Consider the following 21429-nt stretch of genomic DNA (forward strand, 5'->3'; position numbering starts at 1 on the left):
GAGAACGATGATGTTGGAGGAGCAATCCAAAGTGTTTTTGTCAGAGGAAGAGCCGGCAATGCAGTTCAACGCATCGGCCGAGGCGAGTCACAGGGTCAGTGTCGGACCCTTTCTGCAGCTCCCGGAGGGCCACAATTAGTCAAGGGGGTAATGTACCCGCGACCCATGGTGCGATTAACCCTGAGTCAATGCTTATTTTCAGGCAAGCTATGCAGGAGGAAATGACCAGGTTCTACTCGCAAGTAGGCATAAATATAGCTGGCGCGGCTTTCCTCTCTATGCCTTCTCCGTCCCAACCCTCTTCATGGCCCACTAAGGCAGCCCGCAAGACTAACTTAGGGCGCCCTGTTCCACAAGAACCCCCATCTGATTCAGAGGCTTCAGGGTCTGAAACAGATGACAGGGAAGAAGAGGAATTTCTGTCAGGATGAGGGGGAAGAGGATAGTAATGCCCCTGAACAAACTTGTCATTTCTTCAAGTCAGAAGACTACCAATTCCTCTTGACCAAGACTTTAAAAGCCTTGGAGATTTGTGACAACCCTACAGAGGAGAAGCCAAAAAGCTCTAAAAGGCTTAAGTCCACAGCTAGTGGGAATACTGAGTTTCTTCCAAAAGGGGAACATTCAGAAAAGGTTTTTCCCTTCCCCCAATATTTCGAAAAACAATTAAGAACAGACTGGGAAAAGCCCACTTCTACCAAACAATTTTCCAGTACTGTAAAAAAGCTTTATACCTTGCCTAACTACACGACTGAATTATTGCAGGTTCCGGCAGTGGATGGTCCAGTGGCAGCATTACAAACTTCGGAGTTGCTTTTGGAGAATGGCCAGGGCAACATTAGAGACTCCTTGGACAAGAAAGTAGAAGTCGCTCTAAAGAGAGTACATGAATCCGTGGCAATGATTGTCAAGTCTGCTTCTATCGCTTCCTTAGTATCCAGAGCTTCCATAGTTTGGCTTAGAAAACTGCTTCTCTTACTGCCTGAGGACAATAGAAGACTCCCAGAGGGCGCCTCTCGAACTCTCAAAGCAGCCTCATTTTCTGCGGATGCCACCTTGGATATTATTTCCTTTGCATCCAGGGCTGTGGTAGCCAACACGGTGGCCAGACGGCTACTCTGGCTCAGAGCTTGGCAGGCTGATTTCTCCTCCAAGATTATGGTGTCGGGCTACCCCTTTTACGGTGAGAAACTCTTTGGAGAGTCACTAGAAAAGATTCTGGTGGAAACTAAAGAAAAGAAAAACTAAAGAAAAGAAAAGAAAGAAGAAAACAAGAAATCCAACTGGGAATCTTCCAAACCTTCCTTTAAGAGAGGTACCTTTGGATCAAAGTTCAACAAAGGATCCTTCAACAAGTCAGACAGAATGGGCCATGACCCTAAACCCAAACAGACATGACTACTCTTTTCTCCCTGTGGGAGCTCGTCTGCTTCACTTTCTCCCAGCTTGGCAGGCTTTGCAGGCAGTCTCTTGGGCTCTAGAAATCGTATCCCAGGGATACTCCATCAAGTTCAAATCCATTCCCCCTAATAGATTTGTCAGATCGCCTTCAGCAAGGAAGCCTGCCAAGAGAGCAATCATATCTCAGGCATTACTCCATCTTCTGGAAATTCAGGCGATCGAACCAGTGCCAGTTCAGGAACAAGGCCAGGGGGGGTCTATTCCATCCTGTTCATGGTCCCCAAGAGGTCGAGACACTGGAGAGCCATTTTGGATCTCAAATTTCTGAACAAATATGTCAAACTTCGTCGTTTCCAGATAGAAACATTGAGATTCAAAATGGACTCTCTACTTCCTGGAGAATTCCTCACCTCCATAGACCTGACAGAGGCCTATCTATACGTACCAATTCATCCAGCACACAGACACTTTCTACGATTCACTATGGAGGGCCGCCACTTTCAATACAGAGCCTTGCCTTTTGGTCTCTCCACGGCACCCAGGGTCTTCTCGAAGCTACTCATCAACCCTGTGGCACACTTGAGATGTCAGGGGATACATGTCCATCCCTATCTCGACAATCTTCTGATTCGTTCCAGCAGCAAATCAAAATGTCTATCGGCCACAGAGATTACCATTCAGGTCAAGTCAAGTCAAGTTAGCCTTTATTGGCATAAAATATATAGATGTATATATCAGAGCAAATTGGTTTTTAAAAAAAGAAGATAAAATGGAATGATTGCATACATATACATCAGGAAAAGCATAAACATAAACTACCATTCGGTGCCTCCAGAATCACAGATTCCTGGTCAACTTGAACAAGAGTGCCTTACAAGCCTACTCAGCGCATCGAGCATCTGGGAGCCATAATCAATTCCATCAACAACTCCCTATCCCTTCCAGTGGCCAAGGCCGAGAAGATCAAGATCACCGCAAGCTCGGTAATTCATCAACCCTCCTGGTACTAGCAAAATTGATGAGTCTGTTGATCTCTCGTATCGACATGGTCCAGTGGGTGCGTCTTCATTCCAGGGACTTGCAGCTATTTCTATGTCCCTATCAGATTGCAATTATGGAAAAGAGACAGATGACTCTACAAGTTCCGGCCAGGGTCAACACCAGCCTTCAGTGGTGGACACAGATGAACAACTTACTTCAGGGCAAGATGTTCAGTGTTACCACACTCAAGGAGATATTCATGGACGCAAGTCTCCAGGGATGAGAAGCAGTTCTTCAGGATTCCCCGGTCCAGGGCAGCTCCCAGAACGGTCTCTCCCGATCAATGTACTGGAGCTCAGAGCAATTCGTTTAGCTCTGCTTCACTTCAAGTCTGCCATATCCAATCAACATGTCGGCCAAGGCCTACCTGAACAAACGGGGGTTCCGGATCATCCCAACTGCACAGGGAGGCCATGAAACTTCTGCATTGGGCAGAAAAGAATTTATCATCAATAAGGGTGGAACACATCAGGGGCCAGGACAACATACAAGCCAATTGGCTGAGCAGACAGTCCATATGCGAGGGGGAATGGAGTCTTCATCTGAGGATTTTTCATCTAATCTGTAAGCATTTTAGTCGTCCTTTAGTGGACTTTTTTGCTTCTCCAGCAAACAGCCAACTACCTCGCTTCTTTTCAAGATACTTAAATCAGGAAGCGGAACAAATAGACACATTAACATCTCCATGTCCTCCGGGCCTTCTTTATGCTTTTCCTTCCATCCCTCTCCTACCCAGAACACTTCAGAGGGTGAGGGAGCTCCAGGCGGAAGTCATCCTAATTGCTCCATATTGGCCCCACCGTCCGTGGTTTTCCATGATGCAAGATCTATCGACTCGGGAGCCTCTAACTACCAATAGTGCCAGACATGCTTCTCCAGGGTCCGATTTGGCACCCAAATCCAGGATGGCTATGCTTGGCTGTGTGGCTATTGAACGGAGATTCCTGCAACAACTTGGATACTCTTCAGAGGTGTTTGACACCATCCTAGCCTCCAGGAGACTGTCGACGGTACGAATCTACAATACCACATGAAAGGCATTCATGAGATGGGGTCGTAGAAAGAAGATTGATCCATTGTCTCCATCTATCGCATCAGTCTTAGCCTTTCTACAGGATGGTCTTCAATCAGGCCTTAAGTCTTCCACTCTACGACGACAGGTAGCAGCCTTGTCTACGGTTCTTCGTCCTATGGGAGGATATAAGTTGTCTAGACACCCTCACATTCAGTTATTCTTACTAGGCTCAATGGCGAAGGCACCACCTCAGATACATCATTTTCCTACCTGGAGACTCAACCCAGTATTGACGGCACTTACGAAGGCTCCATTTGAGCCTCTGCGAGAGGTGGGCCTAAAGTGGTTGAGAATGAAGGTGCTCTTCCTAGTAGCCATCACATCCACTCGCCGAGTATCTGAACTTAGTGCTCTGTCTATTAAGACAGACCTATGCATTTTCCACAAGGATAAAGTGGTTCTGAGAACAGACCCTACATTCATCCCAAAAGCTGCATCGAGATTCCATCATTCTCAAGAAATTTGCTTACCGACGTTTTGTCCACATCCTAAACATCCCAAGGAATTTACCTGGCATATGTAAGAAGGGCGCTAAAGATCTATATTGCCAGAACACAGGACATATGCAACACAACCTGTGTGTTCATTAACATCTCTCCGCCTAAAATAGGAGACAAAATGTCTCGTAATTCCATCAGTGCAGTTCTAAAAACATGTATCAGAGAGGCCTACAAGATGTCAGGGCTGCCATTGCCTACAGGAATCACAGCTCATTCATTGTGCAGTGCATCTACAAACACAGCTCTTCTCAATCACGCCTCAGTGGAGGCGGTTTTCAGAGCTGCAATATGGTCATCAGTTATCTACCTTTGTCAGACATTATAAAATCCACTGCATTGCATGGGCAGAAGCAGCCTTTGGAAGAAAGGTCTTGCAGCTTATTGTTACCACAGTAGATGATGACAACCCACTCAACAGAGGGACACTGCTATAGAAGGTCCCAGTCACATGTCCTCCGCCTTTGAGGGAGAACAGCCCATTGATACTTACCGTGAAGGGTCCTTCTCTTCAGAGGACAGGAGGACATATAGCCGCTCCCTTCATCATCTTCTCTATCTGTACTTTGGCTGATCTACTTCTATCCTTACTTATTTACTCATATTAATACTATCTAATAGGTATTCAGTGTTTATAGTTATTATGTTAACGATGTTCTCGACAAGTTATATTTTTCTTTAGCTAGTTCAGAGTGTTTACACTGCTACTGCTGTTCGGAGTTCTGAAACTGAAAGGGGAGGGTCATTCCAAGGCACCAAAAGGAAGGAGAAAAAAGTCTTTCCTGCCTCCCTTAAGGAACACTGGAATAACCCAATCACATGTCCTTCTGTCCTCTGAGGAGAAGGACCTTCACGGTAAGTATCAGTGGGCCATTCTTAAACAAGGACATGGTGTGGTTCTGCTGTTTCCTTATGCTTGGGGAAATGTAAAGCCAGGGACCTCCATACCCCTTAGGAGACTGGGAGCTGATTTTCACAGCTCCCTCTAGAACGCTTCATTTTGATATCTTGCAGCAACTTGGCTTGGAGAGGCCACAAGACCTCTTTATCATGTAACCTTCCAGATTTAGAGTCAAGACTGTGTAGCTGGTGGTTCAGCTGGACCAGGGAGTTCAATGTGCTGCTTATCCATAAAGCTTCACTGGATGACAGTGGGCCATAGATATGCAGTCAGCCTTAGTTTTCTGCACAGGATTTTGGAAGGATAAAATGGGATAATTTACATCTGCCCTTCTGAGCTCTTTGGGACGAGGTGAAAGTGCAGTATAATAAAATGTAATAAGTGATAGCTATTGTGCCTGGATCTGGAGAAGGAATCTGACAGGCCTTAATGAAGCAAGATCTGGGGGGCTTTCTCAGTGGGAGTAAAATAGACATTGTTGCTTGCAGATGATCAGTGCTGAAGCTCCTGTGCTGTTTGCCAAGGCTGCTCAGATATTCATCACGGAGTTGACATTGCGGGCATGGATACATACAGAAGACAACAAACGCAGGACTTTGCAGGTAACAGAAGACTTACTTTTATGTTGACTTAAGGAGCCATTCATCTCCTTGGCCTTTTGAGTCTCTAGAAGTTTCGGGAGAAGATAAGCTTCTCTTCTGGCTAATGGTGTGAATAAAACGCCTTTATTCCAGTTCCCTAGTGCACAGGGGCTTGCTTAGCCATGGAAAATCTGAGGACAAGAAGGGGTACTGAACTCCTTTCTCTATCCTCTCTTTCCTCCCTGTCACTTTCCTCCCAAAAGGTTGATTCCAATGCAGAAACAGATCTGTAAGATATGTTGAAACCCAACATTGCAAGCTCAGAGCAAACTGTCTCTAGGAGCCTGCCTAGCCTTCTCTCTCCATGCCTGTGGGCATTCTGCTAAGATCTTTTTATTTCAAACATGGATCAGGAGGCTGGCCAATGTGATCCACTGGTGCAGTTTTTGATTGCTGCCACTGTCATTTTCTTATCTTACTGTTCTCTGGTGCTACTGCACTTTTTTTCACCTGCTATTTCTACCTTGTTTGTCTTATTAGTTGTTTTAGAGATGTGTTTAAATGGGTTTATTTTTTCCCCCTGACTTGCCTTGAATGCTATGTGCATAGAAGGGAATAAAAATATCCCAAATAACCTAATAAAGTAACTTTCTCTCCCACTTCCAGAGCACCGCAAACACTGGAGGCGGATGAGCAGTGGCATCAACAGCTTGTCAGTATCAGAGTCTGTGCCACGCTGTAGTGAGGGCAACCCACTGTTTGCAAACTCTCTGTTTCTTCCACCACACTGAGCTTCTGGCTTCAGCTTGTGTTCATTTTAGGAGCCCCATTGAACTTCTGTGCAACCCCCAAGGACAAATTTCTCTTAGAATCACAGCTAGGCTATTCTTGCTAATTAATGCGACTGGGCCAGTTTAATATTTAGACATAGCTTCAAGGCAGTAAAAACAATTCCTAACTCCTCTAAAAATCCCTCTTAAGTGCTCCTGCTCCTTGAATTTATGCTCTCGCATCTGAGGAAGTGGGACCCAGTCCCAAAAACTAGTGCTAGAATAATGTTGCTAATGCAGCTTGTGTAGTTATTGATTTACTGCGAAGTAGCGGCTCACCTATATATAACTGTGGGAGCAAATGTACTAATGGGGAAGGGCATATGAAGTCTGCCTGCAATCCTGTTTAAGAACCCTTGGCTCTTTGTGCAGTTCACGAAGTTGCACAGGTTAGTCTGGGGAACGGTGTTTTATTTTGACTTATACACAAGCATGATATTGAGTACAGTTGAGAAGAGCCTCATATGACCTTGCAAAATGCAAGACTCTTGTATTTGATGCTTTCGCAGACCAGCAAATAATAAAGATCTGGAAAGTTCAAAAGCAACTTTCCCCTTGCAGATCTTCTTAATGTTTCTGTCTGCTGAGAGTCTGTTTATTTATTGTCAACTGTACTCCAGGCTTCTGAAGCTCTGTAGCTTGTTAACCTGAGCAACCCATATCCAAATTCTGAATGTTCCCTCTTCTTCTTTGTTACAGAGAAATGACATTGCCATGGCCATAACCAAGTTTGATCAGTTTGACTTTCTGATTGACATTGTTCCGAGGGATGAGCTTAAACCTCCCAAACGCCAGGTGAGGCTGGAAATCATTTTGCCCTGTTTTTTCGGGGGTGGGGGGCATGATTCAACAGAAAGGGGCTCTTTTTGTCAAGATCACTGTCAGTCAAAAGGACTTTCCCACCCTCACTTGGTTGTGGTTCCTTGGAGAGGGGGCAGGTTTTAGGATGACAGCAAGAGATTAAAACACTTGGTTCTTCAGAGAGCATCTCCCCAAATTCCTTTCTTTGAGCAAGTTTCTGCTTGACAAGGATCGCTTGCCAACAGTTCCATAAACTATAGATCTCCTTTTGTTTCATAAATCTGCTGTGGAACAGTTGGTGTCAGAACTTTCTGAGATGTCAACTCACAGTCACGTCTGACTGGCTGTGCAGAGTTATGATGTCATCACACTCACTGCATGATCCATGGTTGCCCGGGATCACTCCATGAAGAAGGTTTCAAGTGGGTATCCATGTTGGTCTGCAGTAGAACAACAAGATTCAGGGGCATCAGTACATTAAATACCAGCAACATTTCCAAGGTGTCCATTTTCAAGCATTGAAGCTCCCTTCATCAGATTGGACAAAGGGAGCTTTGACTCTTGAAAGCCCGTACCCTGAGAACCTAGTTGTTCGTTAAAATGCTGCTGGACTTGAATCTTACACTCCATGAAGAAGAAAGTCCTTCCAAAAGGGAGAAAGAGACCAAAGAGTAGTGGGGGGGGGGGGAGATAATGGCAGAAAAGTGAATGTTCATAGCAGTATTTGTGTGGCAGGTTGTTTCAGGATGTTTAACCTCCCTCCTCCAATTAATGTCATCCTGAAAACCAAAATGAGCAAATATTTGGCACAGCTCAGGTAAAACTGTCAGAGAAATACTTACTTACATCTACAGTAAAATGTCTTTGCATGCAGGTTTCCAGGGTCCGTCTCCAGTTAAAACAATCAGACAGTAGGTGATGAGAAAGACCTCTGCTTGAGACTTTAGAGTGCTGCTGCCAGTCTGCGTAAACAGTACTGACCTTGATTGACTGATGGTCTGATTCAGTATAAGGCAGCTTCACAAGCCGAGCAGTGGTAGAATGTATTCTCCTCTGTCTCTTACACTGAGACGGTGGAATCTGTTTACAGAGTCAGGATGTAGTTCCTGTACATAGATGGGATTTCCTCTGCTTTGCCTGCTTAGAATGCCAGATTAATGTTCTTAAATGTATGTTCTGCCTTTCCATTGGCATTCTCAAGGCACAAAAAAGGTCACAACTCATTACATAAATCATAAGAGCCATCACCCTGGGAGACAGTTCCTGGTCCTCTGACTAAGGTCTGAAAAAGTTCTTTTGACAGCAGCATTGATGGAAAATGAAAGGCAGCGTGTGGGCCCTCCCTCTGGGACTGACAGTCCTGAGCCTCCATTCCCTCCCAAGTTCTGACCCATTCTCACAAGCTTCACATGGCTGCATATCTGAGAGGAGATTTTTTGAATGGTGCTTCTGGCAGCAGACACTCAGCCATTTCCTGCTCCTGGTAGCTCAGTGTCGGGCTCAGAAAGGACCTGACTTCTGAACATGTGCTTGGAACAATGACGTGAACAGCAGCAGGGCTACTTCTACACTGTGTGCTGCAACCTTGACTCCTTCCACGGGCAAACCAGGGGCAGAGAATGTCGGGGGCCAAGCACAGTAATAATAATAACGTACTCTCAGGTCACATGCGGGTTCAATGACGAGCCGAAATTGATACAAAGACTATGTTTATTGATAGACCAATACTTTGGCTAGAGCCATTGCTTGAGAAGAATGAAACCGATACATTGATACACAACTTTTAAGACACACTTCAAAGGGATTCCTGCAGGAGGGGGAAGCAGGGGAGCGTTCACACATAGAATATCAAAACTACATACATTCCCAGGGCGTTATCAGGCATTCGGCCTTGCAATGCCCAGATGGCTCATCCTCCCGGAGGAGAATTCATGGGAAGGTGCTGATTGCTTTGTTCCCTCTACTTAAACAGTCATAAAGCAAGAGGAAAGCCAGGAAAGAATAATAAACTAACAACATTTGGTTCTCTGGGATCTTTCCCAGGTCCGCTTCTAATCAGGCCCTAAAACCATTAGTTATTGATCAGAATTAGCCAGGCTTGACAGCCAATGCATGGTGATTCCAGAACCATGGAGTTTTTAAGGCAAGAGATTTTCAGAGGTGGTTTGCCGTTGCCTTCCTCACCATGGCAGCCCCAGTCTTCCTCGGTGTTCTCCCATTCAAGTACTAACCATGCTTAGCTTATAAGCTGTGACAAGATCATGGTAGCCTGGGGTATTAGGCCGCTACATGTAGAATACTGCTTTCAATTTAAGGAGACCCTTCAAATACTTTTATTTTCCACCACCCCCGTAGAGCAGCCTGACAGCAGCTTTAATGGATGGGGAAAGCACAGGATGCACGCACACACAAACGCTCTGCTTTTACCAGAGAATGGATAAGGGAGCTATGTTGGTGGTGAAATTGCTGGATATAAATGGGAGGCACTGGAATATCCCCAAAGTTTATAGCCCCGCACACCCCAGCTACAGCTGCTCTCTACTTTTTAGCAAGGCTGGGTTTGGTTGTGCAGTTGTATTCACCACAGCTTATTCTTTTAAGCCCTTGGTCTTTTTCCTGTCATGTCAGTGTGACAAACGGTATTGCTGCTGCTTTCGAGGCAGGTAATTGAATGTTTTAGAAATCTCAGAAAGCAGCATGCGTATTGATTTTGAAGTGCTGAGCAACCCCCCCACCGGCTCAGTACACAATTGGGCACTTGATTACCTGCACAGCGGGCTTCCATTACATAAGCAGTAATCTGCACACAATGCTGGGAGCTGATTCCAGGTGATTGCTTGCCTGGTGAATGAGTTGGAGGCGCTCTGTTCATTCGTCAAAGTTCAGGGCTGCTTGATGTTTGCATGTGGCGGTTCTTCTTAGCCTTGTTGGGGCTGACTTTTAGAGATCAGATGCCAAAAGGAGGTAGTGATTTCTGACGTTTTTCTCACAGCTGCCTGGAGCTAGTGCTGGACCAGTCAATTTTTGGCCAAATGCTTTAAAAACTTCTGCTCAAAAGAGTATCTGTGTACAGAGGGAATATTGACAGGCGCCACTGTCCTCTAGATGAGTTTGGTTCCTCCAGGAAGCTTTGTGGACCACTTCCTCCCCACAGCAAAGAGCAAGCGTTGTCTTCTTCCCCATCCTAGGACTGCCATCTCCTGTGTCTTTTCTGGGCCGTCGTCACTCCTGTAAACATCCTTGACTGGAAGCTGTGCAGTGCTCAGAAGGGCTTTCAGTCGGATGTTTACAGCAGCAGGCTGCCGCTGTCCTCCTGAACGGAAGTGGGATTGTATCAAAGAGCCACCTGGGCGGGAGGCAACTTTCAGGCACAGCATATGTTCAGGATCCAGCTTGTAAGTTGCAACATTCCACTAAACCACCTGTATAAAAATAAATACATCCGTCAACGAAAATATTCCATACAGACCCCATCTTTGGCATTATGTAGCTGTCAGTATGTTGATTTGTCATGATTGTTTATTGCCTTTTTATTCCTCTCCTTCCACTAAGGAGTTCAAGGTGGCCTATATGGTTCCTCACCCACATCTCCCTGCCTCCTCGTGTTTTTCTTTTGGCTGAAATAGTGCGTGCAGGAGGACACCAGGAAAACAAGCCAACTGGCCTTCTTCCAGCAGTGGTGTATTTATTTTGTTGATGCTGATAATATCCACCTGTGTGATGGTCCTTGCCTCCAAGGAGGTTACACTCTAAATGTTGATAGTGGGGGAGACCACAGAGAGGAGAAAGTCCAAGGTGACATGGAACCAATATGAACAGATTTTAAGTTTCACATCATTGTGTTTTCTGTGTGCCATCAAGTCGTTTCTGACTTATAGCAGTCCTATGAATTGCATTTGTAAGTGCTGTCAAATCTCAGTCAACTTATGATGCCCCCAGCAAGGGGCTTTCAAGGCAAGTGAGAAACAGAGATGGTTTTCTGTTGCGTTCCTTCAGAGCCTTTCTTGATGGTCTTTGGGTGCCTCTGAACAATATGATCTTGATGAATGTCTGCACTTTTTTTTTTTTTGCTGAATCCCCTGCTAGGATAGAAAGAAAATTACAGGGTTAATGGCCAATCTAGTATACTTTTCAAGTTGAGTGAGGAGAGGCACAAGCAGTACTTACTCATTTGCTTCTTGCAGTTAGTTGTTGGATCACTAATTGTTGTTCTGCTGTGAAGCTCTTCCTGCTGAATTTATCAAGCCAAGGAGAATGTGAGATCGTGTGGGAGCAGTTTTCTTCCTTTTAGTTCAAGACTGCTGCTGTGAAGGTCTGAGGCTCTCTAAAAGCTTGTGTTGGAATCCTTAAAATAGTGCTGTTTCTACAGCTCCAAGGAAGCTTGAATCTCCAGGATCACTGTAAGAGCCACCCGCTCCTTTTGAAATTCAATCCCACTTCAGTGCAGTGGCTTGGGCTTCTGTCATCTGATGACCACAGGGAGCGTCTGCTTCCAAATTCCATTCCTGCAGAATGCACATGCTTGGAATTTTGGAAGCAGCTGGTAAAACGATGCCAGAAAAGCAAAACAGGAATCTTGCGGCACCTTAAAAACGAGCCGATTTATCGCAGCATAAGCTTTCACGAGCTACAGCCCATTTCTTCAAATGCCTGGATGAATTCTCTTTGCGCATCTGATAAATTGGGGCTCTGGTCCACAAACATTTATGCAATAAGATGTCTGTTAATCTTTTGGGTGCTGCAGGACTCCTTTTGTGGTTTTGCCTGAGCAGTCTCATATAACCATAACCTCTGAAATTGGCACTAGAGTAACCTTCTACTCTGGATGTCTTGAAAATTCCCCGTAGTTCAGAACATAGCAGAAGGGCTCTATTCAGCCTGTAGTGGGATAGCAGGGCTGGCATTTTCAACTTAGGGGAAACACTTCAGTGCTACTCAGTGCTAACAATCAAGAAACCCTTGCGGTGTTTTCTACCCATAAAAACTGGTGTAGGGGTTGAGCTAGTGTTTGAACTTGGAACATGAAATTGTGCCCTGAACAGAAGTACTAACTTTCATCCAGTGCTCGTAGGAATATGTTGTTTTGAATAGAAAGGGGAGAGGAGAGGAACTTGTTATTTTATCTTTGATTTTAGCTGGGGATGTTTTAGGCTGTTATTTATTGTAAGCCATCTTGAACCAAGAGGAAAGGTGGGATATAAGCATTTTAATCAGTAAATAAAAAACACAACCCAAAGTGTTGCTTAGCCAGCAGGTTGCATTAATTTTTTGCCCCCATCCTTCAAAATGTCAGGTGGGAGAGTGAGTTTTCTTTGCTACCAACAGGATCCAAAGATCTGCAGGCAAAGCTGTGGTATGCACTCTGGTGTTAACCAGAAGCCACTGCTAAAGAAGACTGGGCCATAACATTCTGTGGGTGTTCTGTTCATACCCAGGGACCTAAGGCAGGAAGAAATCAAGGCAGAGATAGCAGGAGCTTATCAGAGTTGCTGATCCTAGAATAGCAAGAGCTGAGTTGAAGCTACTTATAGGAGTGAGTGCCTGCAGCTGTAGCAGTAACCTGGAGTCTGCAGGCACACACGAATGGATTTTGTCCAGCATCCTGCAAAACCTTGTGGTGGATCTAGGTCTCCAGATGCCTCATGGTCAGCTAGTTGTTGCACGCTGCCATCTGAGCTGTGCTTCTGTAATGCAAAAGTAATCTCTGCTCTTGGGGCTGACCATGGTGTTGGCAGTCAGCCACTCTTCATTATGGACCCCTCGGCAATCTCGAGTTCTGGTGGTGGCTCCTGCTCGTGAGTTCGCCTCAAGTTCCCTTACAGCTCCTGATGGTCCACCTGAGGGTCCATCATAGCTTTGTCTTCCATGGGATAGAGCCCCCATGGTGTCCTCATTCTCTGACAAGGAATCATCCAGCCCAATCCCACCCACTTTCATTAATCCCATGTCCTCACGCAATTCCACCTGGCCTTAAAAATGCGAGGTGCTTCCTTGAAGTTCAGTTTGCCAGTTGCATCTCTTGCTCCTGGTGATTGCTCCAAGCTCCATGAGCTTTGGGGCAGGATGAAGTCACCCTGTGCATCTTAATAGCTTGCATTCCAGGTTAATGTTTCACAGTGCTCTGGGCAAAAATGGCTTTACATCTGAACCAGTTGGAACCAGGTTGCATCCTGCCAGCAGCTGTTGTGGCTGCTTGTTTGCAGTCCATAGTAACGCAACAGCATCAGCTTCTCCCTTTGCGATCGTTTTGAGCAAGCGTGAGCACATCAACTCCACCTTTGCTGGGGACATGACAGTGTCTGGCCTTAGACGAAGGAGGAGAAAGGGGCAGTCTCTTTGTAGCAATTGGTCTTCAACCCTCATTGTATCCTAAAGGAACACTTCCCGCCCTGTAAAGTTAGCTAGCTCACTTTATAGAGCCAGGGGCTGCTGCCTTGTCACAGTCTGGTGACTACACAGGAGAGCCTGACGCGATGTGGTTGGAATCCATTCCAGCCATTCTTGGCAGCGTTGCCTCTTGGCCTCTGCTAAACTCCAAGACGGCCTCAACAAAGGTTAGTATGACTGTTTGTGATGATGAATTTTTCAGCAACATTTCATTTAAAATTTATTTATTTATTTGTTTGTTTTAGTAAATTTCTATTCCGCCCATTCCTCGTAGGGCTCAGGGCGGAGTACAACATATAATAAAACAATACAATACAATAAAAGCATTTAAAAAAACATTTTTAAAAACACATTTTAAAAATCCAGTTGTGATATGAAAAGTCATTCAAAAACAGCTCCATGTATTCTGTTTTATTAAAAAAGCATGTTAAGGAAATTAGTTTGATACCTGTATGTCTAGGAGAAGGCTTAAGGCAATGACTGTTGAGATATATTTAGAATAATCTGAAAAACACTCTTCACACAAACTATGTTCCTGGGGCAGAGGAAACTTTGAACTTGATGCTGGCTGTGAGGAAGTGATGGGCAGCCTCAGGTACAAGAGGGGCTTTCAAAAGGGCTCTGGGAATATTTCGGGGTGTCCTGACACATTCAGTGGGCTTCTCTGTTTCACGTACCTTTTTGCTTAGCAGGATGTTGAGTCTGGCAAGTTGCCATTGGACCAGCGTTGCATTCAGCCCGAGCAACCATCTATTAGAGGGTGCAAGATCCTGGTCTCCTAGCTTCCAACCTCAGCCTTTCTAGGCTTCTTTTGTCTTCAGCTGAGACTCATGTCCCTTGGCCATTACAGATCACAGGAAAGTCAGTGGAAGTTGGTCTACAAGCCGCCATCTCTTATCAGGTCATTGTGTGAGCTCAGCAGACCCAGTGTATCCCATGCAGCAGCACGTGTAAACATCCTACACTCTCAGCTGTGACTTTGCGGTGGCTGGGAGAAGGTTGTTTACGCCTTCTGCCATGGACTGACCATCCTGAAAACTGCGGTCTAATGCCAGTCTTCCTTCTTTCTGGGCAGGAACTGGGGCTGGAGATCTCTCTGCAAAGCCTCCTGTCCCCAAATTTTCTTTCCTGCAATGTTACCGAGGAGATATTCAAAATGGAGGGAGGTAATTTTTTTTAAAAAAAACACCTGGATCAGGTTTGTTGGACAAATTTATCTGAGTTTTCATAGGGTCTTGTTGTTAATGCTAATTTGTAGTGTTGGTAGGGTCCAGAAAATTTCCTGGGCACATAGCAGCTCCAGGGTGATGCAGCTCTGCTAAGCCTCATGCTTCAAGAGGAGATGAGACCTTGCACTAGCCCTTTGGCAGTCAGCACCAAGAAGTGTTCTGACCCCTCAAGATCACAGTGGGAGGCGTCTCTCTTTGTCAGATTTTCTGTCCCTCCCTCCTCCTAAGGAGGTACCACTTCATTTTATGCTTAGAGCAAGCAAAAGCCAGAGCTGTTGTGCGAGCGTTGGGCTAAAATCAGGGTGCCTGGGTTCAGATCCCACCTGGTTCATAAAGTTCCCTGGGTGAAGGAAGCACACACAAAAACTGAATTGCGGGAGGCTGTATATGGGTACATACTACACATCTGCCGATGCATTTTCATACTTGTATCTTGAACTTTATATTAATAAAGCTTTTTATTATTTAAAAAAAAAATTGCGGGAGAGCAGTCAGGTGGCTAGTAGAGAGAAGATTACTTTCCCACAGTCACACAGTAGATAAGTACTGAGTGAAGTCTTGTTCTTCATTCCCCCCCCCCCCCTATTTTTATCTCCATCATCATGTTAGCTGTTCAGTTAAAGTGCTACCAGCTCTTCTGCTGCATGTAGTAATACTCTGGTAGTGCATCAGAAGGGAGCTCAGACCTTCAGAGCAGTTCCATATGTTTCTGCCCTTCCCCCTGTCCTAGATCTATAAGCTCCCCCTTCTTTCTACTATGCTAGGATCTTAGATATTGTCCCCCATCTGCATGTGGCGTTCACCCCCTGCCTCATCCAAATTAGAATGTGCTGAAGAGCAGGAGAGCAAGTCACCTTTGTGACTGCCTGAACACAGCAAGTTACTGATGCACAACTTCAGTCAGGCAAGGAAGCAAAACGTTGACTTTGCAGGAATCTGGAAATGCTCTGGGTTTCACTGCATTTCTTGAGTCTGTTTTTTCCTAGGCTAACAAGAGGAGAGCTTCAACCACTGAGCCTGGCTTTTTCACTCTGGTTTCTTCTTCTTCTGTGGCACAGGAAGAGGTGCGCCAGGCTGTGACTCCAGCAGAACCCGTCCAGTATTACTTCACACTCGCTCAGCAGCCTGCCGCCGTCCAGGTCCAGGGGCAGCAGCAAGGGCAGCAGACGACCACTGCTACGACCACCATTCAGCCCGGGCAGATCATAATTGCACAGCCTCAGCAGGGGCAGGTCAGTAGGTGGATTTGGGTCCCACAGACCAGTTTGCCAACGGTAGCACCTTCAGCCAGTGCAAGGATCCCCTTGCGTCAGGTGGCATTTCCTTGTGCTGGGTGGCAATGACTGCCTTTCATGGAACAGATACATGGGTGCCAACCTTTGGGGGTCTGAAAGTCTCTTGAGGAGGCAGTGGGCATTCCACCAAAGTTGGTCGTGTTGAAGCATGTCTGGTTTGTGGGTTTCCCCTCCCACAACTGCAAACTTCCTATTGGGCTCCAAAGCTGCCTGCTTGCAATATTTGTACAGTTTTAAAATAAAGCCCCTCTAAGGACGACAAAAGCATAAAGCAGTGGCAGTGAGAACAAGTCAGATAAAGTTGACTCTTGGGACAAAAGTATCTGGGAAAAATTCCCCCAGCTTGCTCTTCGCCACCTCCAGATGCCCTGAGCTGTAAAAACATTTTTATTGCCCATTATCTGTGAGGAGCAAAGCTGTAGGGGGAATGAATTAAATTAGTGCAGCACTAAAAGTTGTGCACCCCCCCCCCCACCTTGCCCCATTCAAGGTGGGATAAGAAGTCCTCTGTCTCCTCTGCGTTTTTTGCCCTTAGGCCTTCCAGCATGGTGGTCTGCATGTCTGAATTGTCCATGTTGGGACGCAGTGAGCTTTTTCCTCTCTGTGAATACAGCTGTTTAGAGCAGGCTTGGTAGCTTTCTGTGGCCAGGAAGTCTAATGGCTGCCATTTGGCATTCACTTTTGGGTTCCAACACTGCAACTCTGGCAGTGGGTCGATTAAAGTCTAGGCCACTTCTGCTCTTCATATGTTTCAAGCAAAACATCTGAAAATCCATACTGAAATTCTTGTGCCAACCTATCATCCATCAGTGTATTGTTTCATATCCGCCCCCCTCTGTCCCAGTGGTGACTTTGTGGAGGATGTTCTCCACAGCTGAGGACGAAACGTCTGGAAGAAAAACTTTCTCCAGTAGAACACGGCACTTGAGCCCGAAAGATTCTACAAACCCTAATTTGTGGAAACCAGTTATCTTTTCTTCTGTGTGTGTGTGTTCTTGTGCACATGTACACTCTCCCATCAGATTGGCAGTGTTATGGGAGCCTGTCAAGGCTGAGGATGCCACTTTGTTCTGCCGTGTACTCAGAGTCCTTCCTTGTGCTCTTTTTCTCCCGCAGACCACCCCCGTGACCATGCAAGTGGGCGAGGGCCAGCAGGTGCAGATTGTCCAGGCGCAGCCGCAAGGGCAGACGCAGCCGGCACAGAGTGGGACCGGGCAGACCATGCAAGTGATGCAGCAGATCATCACCAACACAGGCGAAATCCAGCAGATACCAGTAAGAAACCTGCAGTTATTTGTGGACTCTGCAGTGAACTTTCCTCCGTTTGAAAGCTGCTTCAAAAAATGCTTCTCTTCTGAGGCACAGTTCTGAATGCAGAAAGGACATATTTCCCCTCGCTCTGCTCAAAGGACATGCATTCAGTCCTCTCTTGAGTTGACAGCTCTTGGATCTCCAACCCAGCATTAAAAATAACCTAGCAGCCCCCATTGCTTTCTTTTCTCACTGAGCAGCCTTTTGTGCTGCTGTTCCCCTAAATGGCTGCCTCCTTGCTATCAAGCCAGCTCTGCTATATTCCTCCTCATCTTTTGGGCTTTGAGGTTCAGAAAGAGCTAACATAAGGCAGTTAAGGGGGTCACTTGTTCATATGCTTCCCCTACATCTAATGTTTCCATTAGATGGAAGGCCAGAAACTCACCTTGGCATCCCTTGAAACGGCCTTTTCTTAACATGTGAAATCATCTCTGGGCCAGTCTCTCAAACTTGCCCCGACTCCCCACTGGTTTCTAAGAGCTTACAAAACTCTTTATTCCAATATTTAGCCTGGTGAGCACCATACTTTCTCTGCAGCAGAGAAGTTCTTTCCAAGCACTAGTGAGCTCAGATCCTTTAGTTTGGAGATGGGAGTGGAGGGTGTTGATTGGAGTAGGACCATCACACAAATTGTGCATTGAGCCATGGCCCCTCCCCTGCTCTGTCCTTTTCTGGTTCCTTCCTGATTCTCATTCCCACTTCTGTTTTGTTCTGTACACCCTTGTTGTCATCATTGTTTTGCTGCTGTTGACTTATGCCAGTGATTGACAAACTCCAGGGAATGTGTTTTGGGGAGGGAAGGAACCATTTGAGTGGTGCAAACTTCTAGGAAGGATCCTGTATCAGGAAGATCTTAGAAGCATTTTTCCTCCTGTTAGCAGCGGCCCAGTGCTGCAGCCACCAGCATGTCTGTGCAAACTGCAAAGGCTACAAAGAAGCAGGAATAATGTAGGCACTTCCATCAGTTCCTTCTGTGGTTGCCTGGTTTTAGGGGGCAAAGAGGAAAGAAATGCCGAGATAAAGGCTGTCATATATATGCCCAATATAACAGCTTGAAGTGGAACAGTCCAATAACAAACTTTTAATAGGACAAAAGCCTCTTATATGAGCTTAATAGGACCTGTTCCACAATTAATGTAAAGGACCAAAATAACAGTAAATGGAGAGGTCTATAGCATAAATTTTCAAAGGTAGAGAGTTCTCCAGTGAAGATTGAGACTCCTCAATTTGAATAAAGATTCCAATTCCAAACATGATGGTGATAATGCATTTCCCAGGTATAATCAAGTTTTGGCCAGCTCCTTCAAGTCAAGACATTTAATTTCTATCTCAGTTGGAACCCAACCTTTCTGTATATTCTACGTAGCAAACCAGCTATGTCATATCTTGTTCACGGGCAGTGATGGTCTACCTTGGCGTTTCTTTCTTTTTTGCCTACAGTTTACTCGTGGAGAATCCCATTTTGTTGGTTTAGGGGAAGGCTGAGATGCCCTGTTACGGCCCTCTCTTTGGGCCAGTATTGGATGGGGAGCACAATCAATCCACAGCTCCCTCAGAGCGCAGCTCTCGCTGTGTGTGAGGATTCTGGGTGCTCCCCTGCTGTACAGATAGCTGTGGGTTGGGTGGGGGCTTTAAGGAAGTCTCGAGTGGCCTCCAGAGAGCCAGTTTGGTGTAGTGTTTAAGTGTGCGGACTCTTATCTGGGAGTACCGGGTTTGATTCCCCACTCCTCCACTTGCACCTGCTAGCATGGCCTTGGGTCAGCCATAACTCTGGCAGAGGTTGTCCTTGAAAGGGCAGCTGCTGTGAGAACCCTCTCCAGCCCCACCCACCTCACAGGGTGTCTGTTGTGGGGGAGGAAGGGAAAGGAGATTGTGAGCCGCTCTGAGACTCTTCAGAGTGGAGGGCGGGATATAAACCCAATATCATCATCATCTTCTCCCTCCCTCATCCATTCAGACAGTTCTTCTTGGGTGTTCCTCCTCAGAGCCTCGTTTTGCCTGTCTTCAGGTTGCTTATAGCTAAGAAAACAGTTATCGCTTTCTGTGTAGCATACTTGAGCCATAAATAATATTTAGTGCTGCAAGTAAAAATTCAAATGCTATTTCCGCCATTTCCAGAGCTTACTTAACATTGTGGTTGGCCCTCTGGTTTTTATTTATGTTCCGCCCTTCTTCATAAAACCAGCATCGTTTGCAATCCATAAAACAACATGAAAAGAGAAGAAGAAATCCCTGAAATAATAAACCACTGTGTGTGCTGTACAAGATGTTTACATGAAGATCTACACCAAATGTATGCAGAACATAACTGCTGCACCTTGGGGAAACGTTAAGAATAGTATTACAGATACAAATTGATAGGGATCCTTAACAATTTGGCAGGTGGGGGGAATGTAATTTTAAGTGGTCTCTTCTGAACCAAAGAATCTGTGGTTTCTTACAGCAGAGCAATGTTGAGCCCCTGGGAATCGATTCGCTCCAATGAGTTAGTTATTCGAGTTAAAATCTAACTAGATGCCTAGTTGCAAAAGTCTTTTCCCTTCTGCAGGCATATTTCAGTCCTGAAATATGGCTGCATAGAAGCTTGTGCTTGCATAAAGTTTACAGTTGCTGCAGGGGGTGATTGCTTAAAGGAACAAATATTGGATGCTTTCACGGAGTGCTGGAGAAACCACTAAACTCCCCAGAACTTTGGTTTCAGAAGGAAAGTTTTTAGAAGAAAAAATGTGCTGTCGAGTCACAACCAGCTCACAGTGACCCCAGCCATAGGATATTCAAAGCAAGAGATGAACAGAGTGAGCTTGCTATTGCTTTCCTCTGCATAGCAATGCCAGTTGTTTTTGGCAGTCTCTCATCCACATTCTAACGTTGGCTGACTCTGCTCAGCACCCAATCCTGGCCAAGCTCAGGCCAAACTAGCTTTGGAAACATACGTCTAAATACTTATCTTACAATTTCTCTTAGTCTCCATGAGCTCCTTTTAAAAAGACACCTTAGGATGGGAAGAGGGGCATAAAAGGTGGGGGGAAGTCTTGTGGCTTTTGTAAGTCAGAAGGGTTGGAGGCCTTACTTGGCTGATCTCATCCTGTTGAATGTTGCTGTGTTTTCCTGAATCAAGAAGGCAAGGTGATGCATTTTAAGCAACTGACCTGTCACTCTCTCCTCTCCTCCCATCTCTGTTTGTAGGTTCAGCTGAATGCTGGCCAGCTACAGTATATCCGCTTGGCTCAGCCCGTGTCGGGCACTCAGGTGGTCCAGGGCCAGATCCAGACGCTAACAGCCAACACACAGCAGGTATAGATTGGTCCTGCAGGATTTGAGAGCAGCTTGCAACATAACTCTGACTGATGGGGAACAACCTGGGGCTTCACAGAGGGGTGGATTTTCTGATATATATAGATATTAGTTTTTGCAGTTTGCATAGATATATCTCCTTACCGGGGGCAGGATCAGAAAGTCTGTGGTTACCTCAACCTTCATGTATCAAGCATGTGTATACAAGACACCTCCCAGAAACCACCCTATGTAGGCTTTCCCTCTTACTGATAGAAACTAAGGGTATGCAAAAAGCCCCAACAACCAGTATTTTTCAGTTCTTGTCTATTGGACCTGAAAAAATTTCAGTAGTTCCCAAAAAATCTTGAATCCCAGTAAAGGTACAGTATTTGAAGCCAGGATTTTTTGGAAATTCCAATTTTTTCCAGTGCAGTAGACTTGAGAAAAAAAATACCAGGTTAAAAAAAAAAGCCAGCCCACCCCTGGGGCTGGCTTGGCTTCTCCTGAAGCACAGTTTAAACCATGCTGTAGGAGAAGCTGGTCCCAGGATCTGCGGGATCTGTATTTGACTTAAATAATACCTGAAAAATACTGGTAAGGTATCTTTCAGGTATTTTGCACACCCCTAGTGCAGACAATGATTAACTGCTTACAGTTTAAATGAAACATCCACTTTCAGATTACATCTTTTGCCCAGCTAACAGTGATAGAACACAAAAGGTATGGTTTGCCCTGGGAAATACGGCTGTTACCATCACCATCTTTCTTTTGCAAATTCAGCTAAATCCTATTCTTTTCCTCTTT

General features: G+C 45.6%; 1 protein-coding gene across 2 annotated transcripts in view; it reads left to right on the forward strand.

The window, feature by feature from the left end:
- The window catches only part of NFYC (nuclear transcription factor Y subunit gamma), a 92955-nt gene that overhangs the window by 69450 nt on the left and 2076 nt on the right, over positions 1–21429 (forward strand). For both annotated transcript variants that reach the window (XM_060258215.1, XM_060258216.1), the window contains exons 4-8: positions 5404–5517; positions 7026–7121; positions 15802–15975; positions 17155–17313; positions 20536–20643. In XM_060258215.1, coding sequence (XP_060114198.1) covers positions 5404–5517; positions 7026–7121; positions 15802–15975; positions 17155–17313; positions 20536–20643 — 651 coding nt within the window. The remainder of the gene's footprint in view (positions 1–5403; positions 5518–7025; positions 7122–15801; positions 15976–17154; positions 17314–20535; positions 20644–21429) is intronic.

This window comes from Heteronotia binoei, chromosome 17, assembly GCF_032191835.1.
Source record: "Heteronotia binoei isolate CCM8104 ecotype False Entrance Well chromosome 17, APGP_CSIRO_Hbin_v1, whole genome shotgun sequence".
In the NCBI taxonomy this organism is placed as follows: domain Eukaryota; kingdom Metazoa; phylum Chordata; class Lepidosauria; order Squamata; family Gekkonidae; genus Heteronotia; species Heteronotia binoei.